The following is an 11311-nucleotide window of genomic DNA, read 5'->3' as shown; positions in this document are numbered from 1 at the left end:
ACTAAAATGTCACTGTCCTGTTAATCAATGACAACGTCAATGCCAAGTTCTTTTTCAACAAAGGCTGCAACTGACAACTGTTTTCATAATTGATTCATCTGACTATTCATTTCTTGGTTACTGTCTAAAATGTCATAAAGTAATGAAAGACTCCTGGCAGATGTCTCCACAGGTATTTTTGAAAACAGGGTTTTTCCTCCTTTGTTCAAAATAAAATGTACACACGAACACTATTTTTGTGAGAAACCTCTGTCCAAATAAAAATGGAAAACACAATTTAAGTACTTTCAAGAGCATTACAAGCCAAGAGGCAGCAATATAATCGCGCAAAGAATAATAGGATGTTGGCCAATCAGAAAAAAGCTGCTATGGTGAATCATAGCACATTTTGACACCTCTGTTCCTCACTATAGTGGAAGAGTAATTGTACATTTATATGTTAACATGTAAAAAGTCCTGTGAGCACGGTTAGAGCCAGCAAAAATTGTAGCCACACCCGCCATCACAGACAATGTTGCTTCAACTGTGACCTAAAGTGCAGTCTGCATGTGGAGGACAAACCAAAACGCGTGGAAAAAGCATTCATGTACGTATATGAACTATAGGCCTCAAATTGTTTTGTTTTATCCAACTAGTAGTAAAAAATGCAAAGATATTAATTTTACATTAATTTAAAACAGAGCAAAGGATGAAATTCTCACATTGGAGGAACTGGAAAAGCTAGTGTTGTCATTTTTGATTTACTGATGATCAAAAACCGATATGGATTATTTTCTGTCAGTCTATACAATCGGATTTTGATGATGAAAATTTAAAAAAAAAAAAAAGGTTCTTTTTAAGAGATAATTCCATATAGCATTTTTCTTAAAGTGAGTAAAAGATCTAACTAGTAGAATGAGTTACTTCCAAAACAACTTGTTTCAGGAAGTTTCATTAATCAACCTCTGTATTCTTACTGCAAAAGATCAGCCCTAATCTGCTTTGTTTCAGGATGCTGACAGTCTTAAAGTCTTCTTGAAAAAAAAAATCCAGTGAATAGACTGCAAGTAGAGCAGTCTAAAAATAAATATTCTTATAGCTTCAATAAAATTTGAAGTACAGAGTCAGAAAATCCTGGAAGTCTCAACACATCATCAAGGTCAATTAATTCCTACAGTATAACAGAAAACAAACTCACAGAGATAAAAGAGTTGTGTCTGAATGGGATGCCACATTTTGTTCACTTTTAAAAATGAAACTCAAGTAGAAAATGTAAAAAATGAATGTTTGGCCTGTTTGCTACCTCCCAGTCAGTTGGTCTCATTTCTATCGCTGCTGTTTGATGCTCAACATCTGACTACTGCACTTCACTTCATAAAGTTTAAAGCAAATGTTCCCTTTCTCACACCTCCATTCCAGAAACACCACACACACACACACACACACACACACACACATCTCACTGCTAGAGTCATCCAGGGGCCACCCTCATTACCCAATGCACAGGTGTGCAGGGAGTCTATTCAGGATGGATGCGAACCAGACCAAACCTTTGTTTTATACATGAACATATGCAAACTCACACACACACACACACACACACACACCAATACACACACTGTCTTCTACACACCTCAGAGCCACTGGGGCTGAACTCTGTGGTTAATGACTTTCCCACCCACTACACAGCATGCACATGTTGAAGCCGTTAACAATAAGTGGCTTTTCGAACTTGGTAACGTCCTAATGTCCCCGTTAATCTCACATTCCTCACTACAAAGGCCAAAGAACATGGGCCAGCGATTTCACTGAGATGAGTAATTTTGTCAACTACTATAAACCAGTAACCCACATTTTTCCAGGGAACCTTTGGCCATCTGTGTACTGACACTGGGCAACCTTATCAAAACACTTGTGCAAACCTTCCTGATGAAAACCATGCTTGAAATAACTCACTATTAAAGGTGAGATCACACAGTTACTTCGGATTAATTATTTAGGCAGTAAGTGCTCAGCTGCGCTCCTTTTCTGTTGTGCATAACGAGCTAATCTTAAATCTCTGCACAACATGGCATTGAGTGACCATTGTTACTGTTAAGGATGGATGCTGACTACAAAATTGTTATGACTGCATAATACATTTCTCCAGCAAGCACCATAGTTCCTGACAAGAGTACAGAACCTTGGGAGCTTTACTTTTAGTTTGTGAGAACAGCCTGAATTAAGCGATACGACTATGAATGGTGATCAGAGTTGTATGAGTGGCTTTGCATCAATCATACTAGTGATTTTTTTTTTTATGTTCCAACATTTTAATAAAGTTTAATGATGCAATTTAAACTTTATATTCATGAGAGAAGCCTTTTCTGCATACTGCTGAATCTCGAAAATTAAATGAGAGATCATTATGTCAGTCGATTATGAGAAAGTCGTTTTCAAACTTCAACCATTCTGATTTATTTCCCAATTTGACCACAGACTGCACCTGATTGATTCAAGATGCCCATCCCTGGCACCACTCTTATTCATTTCACCCTTTAAAACCTACTGTGAATTTTTTTAGGAGGCTGTGCCAGCAGATATTGTAGTTAAATAGTGAAATCAAAGCAAAATTAGGTTAAGTGACTCTGAGGTAGCTTACCACAACAAAATGTCTGACCCCACTGAGCTATAGCCTATAGAATGAGAATGACAGTTATATAGTATGTTGTTGACACATGCAGTGTTTGCAGCTGGCCCATAAAAATACAGAAAATACCAGAAACAGCTCAGGGTAAAAAGGAGCCTTAAATGGTGCATCTTTCAGTCCTCATATTTGAGTAATATGCTGCAGTTAACTCACCTTTGAGGGTCATTTAGGCTACAAGTTTACATAGGTACACATTATATTAAGTATCAATGTAATCGGCGGGACTTTAAGTGGCAAAAAGTGTCTAAATACTCAGTCACGACAGTCTTTAATTTCATTTCATGACGTGCCTTTTATTAAAGGCTACAGTGGTGGTCATATTTGACCCCACGGTCAGCAAACACTCTTAAATAACATACAAAGTGGTCGTAGGTACCTGGAGGTGTCTGAAAGCAGTCGTTAGCTGAGTCATGTGCAGAGTGAGGCACCTGGACGTGCATCTGGCGCTGTTGATTTTCTCCTGAACATCCTCCTGCTCCGGTGAACTCCTGCGGGCACGAGTCACCGCCAACACCGCGCACAGGAGCACCAAAGCGGCCCGACACCCTGACATCACACCGAGAGGAAATACAAGGAAAACGAAATGAAAGGAAACGCACAAATTTTAAAACGACAAACAGTTTTGCTTCCTCGTGTCCGGCTCGTCAACGTCCCACTCTCGCGACCCTTTAAGTTCAGAATGAAAACATCAGAGCGCTGCTCCTGTCTGCGCGCGAGCAGTGAGTGGAGCGGCTCTACCCTCCTCGCGGACACTCCCACCACCGGTACAAGTGCGTCCACGCGGAGTTATCATGGCTTTCAACCTTATTATCCTTATCATAATGCTCATCGCCTCTGTGATTTCAGTCACTTCTTCCTCCAGTTACACTACCTGGTATCATCATCATCATCATTATTACCACTGCCATTAACATTCATTACCTGTGCACGTGCAGCTATCGTCATTATCGTCATCATCCTGGACCTGATACCCACCATCATCACCATTTTACTGTACTTCACAGCATAACCATCATCATGATCAACTTTACCGCCTACACCTTTATCTTCATCATCATCTTCATGTTTACTTTCTATAGCACTGTTGGTCTTGCAGTGACTACCACCACCACCATCATCATCATCATCATCATTATCAACTTAACATGATATATTGTCAATACCTGCATCACTCACACTCTGTGATCATTCATAATTATCTTGAATGATAGCATTATCTTCACTGCCATCACCGTCACTATTGTCACCATCCTCATCATCATCATCATCAACTCAGCATGATATCATCCATACCTTCATCATTCAATCACACTGTACCTCTTCTCATCATCATTATGCTGAATGCCAGCATTATCTCCACTGCCATCACCATCACCATCACCATAGCCATCACTGTCACCACCATCATCATCATCAACTCAACATGATATATCGTCCATACCTGCATCACTCACTCTCTGTGCTCTTCATCATTATCCTGAATGCCAGCATTATCTTCACTGCCATCACCATAACCATCACTGTCACCATCACATCATTATCATCATTATCATCATCACAGGCATGAATGGATTACTGAACGGGCTTACCAAGCACAGGGGCCCAAAGTGTCAGGGGCTCCCTGGTCCTCATCTGCAAAATGTCAGTGAGATTACTGTAACACGTACCAACCAGAAAGGGACTCAAAATGACCACAAAGCGATGCAAAGGGACCGGATACAGACCTGGATACAGCATAGGTGGTGGGCACCTGTTCACTCCATTCCTAAAGTTGCTCAGTGGTGCATGAAGCCAAAATGGTTTGACTGGTGGGTATAGAATTAACGGATGATCGGCACTGCTTCTACATTGTGCAGCCCATTGAGCAAGTACACTAGAGACTTCCGCAGACCGAGCTGGCTGCTACAGCACTCTGTTAACTTGGACAGGGATAAAATGATTTAGTCATGCGGCTTTAGACTTTCCAAATGCTATCAAACCAAATGGATTACATCTTGATAGTGAACTGAGTCATTTCGTGGGGGTAGTGGTGCTCAAAAAAAATTATCCACTGATTTATAGGCATGTCTTTTGCCATGTAAGTCATCGCGGAAAAGTCATTTTGGGCTGCAGGGCATCACGTGATGAACTCAGAAAATATAATTCCCCTGTTTGACCATGATGAAAATTGGCTTCAAAGCCTGGCGCACTTCCTGGGGGCCTCAAAGAGACACAAAACCACTAAAAGATGCATAAGGACTACAAAGAGATGCAAAACAATGACAAAAAATGAGGCAAAAACCACAAAGTCTGTGTACGTAGGAGAGGTGGTGGGGCCTTTTGCATAGTGGTGCCTGAGGGAACATGAATGCGGGTGATTATGCAACAGGCCCTTGTTGGTCAGCTACAGCTTAACACGGTGATATAGGAGACATGGACCTTTTTTCTGGCCTATTACAGTCAGAAAGAATCATCATTTTCATCCCCATCTCCACTGCTTCATCTGCATCATCTTCACCTGTCACCTTTATCTTTATCCTCCCATTTTCATTATCATTCATTATCCCCTCTTCCACTATGATCATGATCATCATCATTATCACCGCCGTCATCATTACTGTAACCTTCTCCTCCATCGTCGTCATCACCATCATCATCATCTTCATAATGTTACCTTCAAGGACAGTCTTCACCACTGTCGCTCAATAATCTTCCTTGTTATGACCAGGACTACCATCTTCATTTCCATCATCACCACCATCATCATCATCATCATAAATAAACAGCTCCATACTCAATGAGTTATTTGTAGAAGATCAAAAAGCTGCTATAAATAAATTAAACATAAGGAGATGCAGTGCAGTGAAGCAAGAGAAAGCATTTATGGCGTAATGGTTTGCATGGGAGGCTATTGTTCTGGGCCTATTAACACTTTACTGTTACTATTCTGAAAAACAAACTCGTCTTTATAGTCTGGGAATTCTCTCTGGTAATTATTAGCACAGACTAATAAAAGAGCATTTATTAATGGGAAAGAGACCTGAAGAATGTGTTGAGGTAGGTGTCTGTCACAGAGCCAGTCAGTGTGTTAGTCAGTCACCACTTTGCTACAGCAACTGCAGAGCCAAGTGGGCTTTATTAGATCCAGGGCCAAGTCAAGATGTTTAGGACACATGGTTGAAAGCCCTATTTGTTTACATGAAACTGTAACCCAGCAGAGGAGTCATCCCTGTTGGCAGCGAGATGGAGAAAGAATCACCTACATTTTGATTTAGGGGAAATGGAAACGTATAAATATTTAGTAAGTACTGGCAGGACTGTTCTGCAGTGGAGTTTTCATTCTGTCCTCATATAGAAAGAGCTGCACACTGCAGGTTAGAACAGTAGACTAGATCAGTGGCTTCTAACCTTTTGGCTTGTTAACCCTCAAAATTAAGATAATTTACAAGTTCACACAGCCCATGGTGATGTATATAGGTAGCTTGTTTGATTTGACCAACTATAGAATATCAAACAATATGTAGTTTTCACTCAGCTAACTGATAATGAATTAATTGTTGTAAGATATTAGCTACTAATATATGCTTGTGGACCCTTGTAATGGGCTAGCATGGCCATTAGCATGGCCACTGAGCTACAGCATCGAGCAGTTCAACAACATAATCATATTTCCTCTCTGATTTTTTCATTAGAGGACCTTTAACAGGCCTAAAATACACAATTTTGTACAACAGAAATGTTTCTATGTACTCTGTCTTACCCCTGTGATTATCTTGTGATCTCAGGATCCTTAGGGGGGTCCCAACCCCTAAATTGGGAGCCACTGGTCTACACAGTACTGCGTCACTACGACCACAAGAGAGACAAATATACAGAGTAGGACCGAGAGACAAAATGTACATAAGTGATGTGCTGTGAAGCCAAACTAAGTGTAGTCACTGTGTTCAAAAGCGCGTGTGTGTGTGCACGTGCACACCTGACCTCAGAGGACCTACGCAGGCCTTAAATCAGAAAGCATGAAACCAATTCTTATACATGCGTGTGCGCACACACCCACACATACACACCCTCTCTCTCTCTCTCTCTCTCTCTCTCTCTCTCTCTCTCTCTCTCTCTCTCACACACACACACACACACACACACAGATGCACTCCACAGTAGTTGCCCATTATCTAAATGACCGACATAATATTTTCATATTTTCTTAAAACACCCTGCTCAGGTTTCTGAATAAACCATTAGTGGAGCAAAGACCCTCCCCAACACATACTCAAACTTCACACAGTTACACACATACACACACGTAGTTTCTCTGTCTCACACACACACACACGTAACAGAAGCATTCACCGTCTGTCCAAAATCTGCTTGATTAAAACCAAATGTCTTTGAATTTCAAGAAAAGAGAGAGGAAGAGGGATAGTGTGGCAGAGAAACAGAGTGACAGAGAAAAGAGAGAACGAAAGAACGAAAGAAAGAAAGAAAGAAAGAAAGAAAGAAAGAGGGACAAACAGACAGAGGGACACAGAACTGCCAGAATCTCAGCTCTTGTGATCAATCAGTAGAAATTAGCCAGGACATGACTGAACACCAACAGATCTCTCTAATTCAGTTGAATACTTCAGTCTTTCAATCTGATCTTGATCAAAGCTGCTACCTCACAAAGAGTAACTTGATTATCACCCTGGTTTTGTACATTTAGAACGCAAGCAAGCAAGTTCCAGGCTGGTTTCAGACCTCTTATCAATGCCCGCTATCGATTTAAATACTGTAATGGTCTGATTGTCAGGCTAGGAAGCAAGGCTGGAGCTCCTGTAAACACCAAAGGCTTGCCCTCAATATTGTTTCAATGAATTTGGGGGTTTTAATGACTTGAGAAGTTTACAATGTACATTCATTCATTCACTTCCATACCTGCTTATCCTCTTGAGGGTCGCGGGGGGCTGGACCCTATCCCAGCTGACAATGGGCAAGAGGCAGGGTACACCCTGGACTGATCACCAGACTATGACACATAGAGAGGGACAACCACTCACATTCACACCTACGGCCAATTTAGAGTCACCAATTAACCTGCGTGTCTTTGGACTGTGGGAGGAAACCAGAGTACCCAAAGAAAACCCACACTGACACGGGGAGAACATGTCAAACTCCACACAGAAGGGCTCCCTCCTGGGATCCAAGAAGGAACCCTCTTGCTGTGAGGCGACAGCGCTAACCACCTTTCCACCGTGCCGCCCTTACAGTGTAGAATTATACAAAAATTAGTTGTAGTCTGTCTATTCATAGAATACACTGACCATATTTTATTTATTTAAGTAGTTTACATAACTTCATTATGTAGAGACCAGCTGAGAAAACCAGTTGTACTAATCTAATTTAATGCCATAGGCAGTAACAATGTATTTAAAAGAATCTTTCTTCAAATTGTTATTTTCAGTGATTTGCAATGGTGTACAGACTAATGAAAATGAATTGAGGTAAAATCACTTTGCATGTAAACAGACTGTTGTAGTTCATCTTACATTTGTGTGTATAAATAGTAAAACAATGTTCTCACAAATTTGAACCCTTTTATAATAATAGGTTTGAGAATAGTCATAGGTGCCTGTGTCATTTTTTCTGTTTTAGGTTGATGGTAGTTAAACGAGAAGTTGGATGTATAGCTGAGTTTGTGTTCTGATACCATGCATGTGGGTTAAGGACAGTTTAAAGGTCCTAAACAAAAGCAAAAATAAATTCAAAGAACATCTGCAAAATATTTTATCAAAATAAACCTGGACTCCAGATGGTGGCTTTCTAAATGTGATTCTGATGTTTTATAGAGTATAAATTATGACATGAGACCATTTAGGTCAAAAGCGAAGTTTTGTGAAGGAATTTAGTATTTCTTCATCAGAAATTTCTGGCACTGAGCGGGGAAGAACTGGAAGAAAACATATTTTGACAGTTAAAGTAAAAAAGAAAATGCGGAAAAAGAACATTTACAACCTTTTTGGGGGTGGTGTGTGAAATATTTCTTGGGGTTGCTGCACCTGGGGACTTTGGACTCTTCATCTTAGTGTTTCCTGGCTGCAGCTCTGTAGCAAACTTGTTTTGTCAAGTATGTGTGAAGTGTGTTTTTGTGGGGAGTGATAGGATTGTGCTGTCTAGCCTTATGGGACAGATTTCCAGTTGTGTAAGGGCTTTTTATGTTCACAGAGAAATTTGTGTTTCATGATTCATGCTAATAAGGGAAGCTATACCGCTACATGTAACCTTCTGATGATGAAATCCTATGAACCGGTTTGTTTGACATCTGACTTCTGGAGCTTCATCACAATGTATCACATAAACACATTTTATCACAACTAAACCCAGCTGAATTAACCATGTCTATGAACTACAAAAAGAGAAGCTGTTTCCAATTTTCAGATATAATCTCTACGTATTTAACATGTCACTGATCTAATCCAAACTGTGTCATCTACTGAATCCCAGTCCATTTAACAGCTTCTGTCACAGTTTGTACATGTTGTTTTTCTTTCTGTCCAAGATTATTGAAGTGGTCAGAGATTATTCCCTGCAGCTGGTGTTACTCACCGCTCATCTGTTAGTCGTCTGATCTCTGTCACCTTCAAAGTCTTCAACAGAACTGTTTCTCAAGACATGGTGCAGGGACCCAAAGGTGTCTTGTTGTGAATGTCAGTGTATGTCAGGAGCAAAGGAGGGCAGGGTGTTTCTGGATGGAGCTACAGTGTCACTGTGTGGCATATTGTAGCAATTGCTGTTTCAGTATTGGTCTTATCAGTGGTTTCAGAGAGTTTTGTATTATAGGTTATCTTATTTTGAGGATTAGCTTTTAGCATTAGGTAAATACTGGTTGTTTGCAGCGTTGGGAAGGTTACTTTTGAAATGTGATAGGTTACAGATTGCTAGTTACACTGTTCAAAATATAATAAGCAATGTAACTATTTAAGTACTTCATCGAAATAATGTAACTTAAAATAGCATAGCTAGGAAAGTTAACCCTAACTCTAATCCTACCCAGTCAGAATCCGCAACCCAGCCCCTAAATCCTAACCCTAACCACTCAACAACTCACAAAACTCAACCATTTTTTAATGCAGGGCGGTACTGGGAATGTAACCCCTTTGAAGTCCCCATTTTGATTAGTAGCTGTAATTTAATTTCATATTCCTCAGTAACTGTAAACGATTACAGTTACATTTATCTTATAATTTGATGCATGAAACCAGTTACATGTAACAAGTTAATCCACAACACTGGTTGTTTGCAATATTATTTTGCCCACAGTAACATTTCCACTACCTCTATAATGATGCATGTGATCTAGTCACGTGCTAATGAAATTGCCCGGCCAGGACTATTTTACTTTCCCTTAGAGCATGTTACAAGAATTTTATATATGATGAGGATTTACTGTAGCATAACTACTGAAAGGTAGTGACGATAAATTGTAGGTAGTGGTTTCCTGGGAAGGACAACATTTGTTCTAATTAAAGACATTACATTAAATTATATTCATTTAGCTGACCATTTTTTTCCCAAAGTGATTCATATTAAGTGCATTCATCCTTATGGATACAACCAAAAAAAAAAAAAAAATGCAAGTATCATGCAAGTACATTGACTTCAGGAAAACATGCTGGACTGCTTCATGTGCTACATTTATAAAACACTTTATCTAGTGGGTCAGTTGATGTTGCTGCTAATTTCCTTATAGGTTCATAGTGTTGTTTCTATATTGCTCTTATGTGTTATGTTTTATGCTTATATACATAGGTGTAGGTGTGTAATATCAACATGTGCATTTGTCCCCTCCAATAAAAACATAAAAGTGGCAAGCAGCAGTATTTTGACAAAATTAGAATGACTTATACCATATATTGATGGAGAAAATGCACAAATCCCCTGTTTCATGTGTCCCCCAACAATGTTAAAACTAAACCTACACCCTTGCTTTTATGGGCATAGATTTCTACTTTGTTTCTTGAATTATGTGCTTTGTGAGTGAGTGGCATTACTATCTTTGTCTATCTCTGCCTTGGTTTAAGTGAGTTCACTAAGGCAATCATTTTGATATGGCAATTAAGTACTGACCCTTCAATCTGAATCTAAGAAACAATAGGACATAGAGAAAGTGTTTTCTCTTTTCATGCCACTCTACAGACATGTGGACTGTGTTCAATTAATTCTCTTCTAAATTATGTATTAATTGTGCAACCAGACAAACTTTCAGTCAGTGCACAGCAGGACAGCTGAACACGTAAACATCTAAAATGTAACTACAGGCAAGAATACAGTTCAATAATACAATGCAGTATAACTCCTGAAGCAGACTGCTTGTATGTTTTTGTTATCAATAGGCAAATGAATTTAACAGACTGAATCTAATCTCCCTCACACATGCTGCCCATCTGCTGAATCACTGTACATCTGTCTGGTTGTGTTGCTGTAAAAGGAAATGTACAAGATGAGTGGAAAATCACTTACTTATCCACTGTACAGTCTTACAATGTGGTGTAACCTTGGTGAAAGAATGTGTTTGTGTAGCCTACAGAGGGTCAAGATAACCCACTCAGAGATACTGACTCCTCCTGACTGACCTTGTACTGTCTACTCCTTTATTATGGATTACTGCATTTGGTTTTCTCCTCAGAC

The 11311-nt window shown here is 39.7% G+C and overlaps 1 protein-coding gene across 1 annotated transcript in view; it reads right to left on the bottom strand.

Moving 5' to 3' along the window:
• anos1b (anosmin 1b) overlaps positions 1 to 3437 on the bottom strand; it is a 50908-nt gene extending 47471 nt beyond the window's left edge. Inside the window, exon 1 of the mRNA XM_033620843.2 lies at positions 3045 to 3437. Within this exon, the coding sequence (XP_033476734.1) occupies positions 3045 to 3221 (177 nt within the window). The 5' untranslated portion in view covers positions 3222 to 3437. The remainder of the gene's footprint in view (positions 1 to 3044) is intronic.
• Between the last annotated feature and the right edge of the window lie 7874 nt (positions 3438 to 11311).

Source organism: Epinephelus lanceolatus, chromosome 6, assembly GCF_041903045.1.
Source record: "Epinephelus lanceolatus isolate andai-2023 chromosome 6, ASM4190304v1, whole genome shotgun sequence".
Taxonomy (NCBI): domain Eukaryota; kingdom Metazoa; phylum Chordata; class Actinopteri; order Perciformes; family Serranidae; genus Epinephelus; species Epinephelus lanceolatus.
The sequence above is the reverse complement of the archived record's forward strand: the minus strand, read 5'-3'. Positions and strand labels throughout refer to the sequence as shown.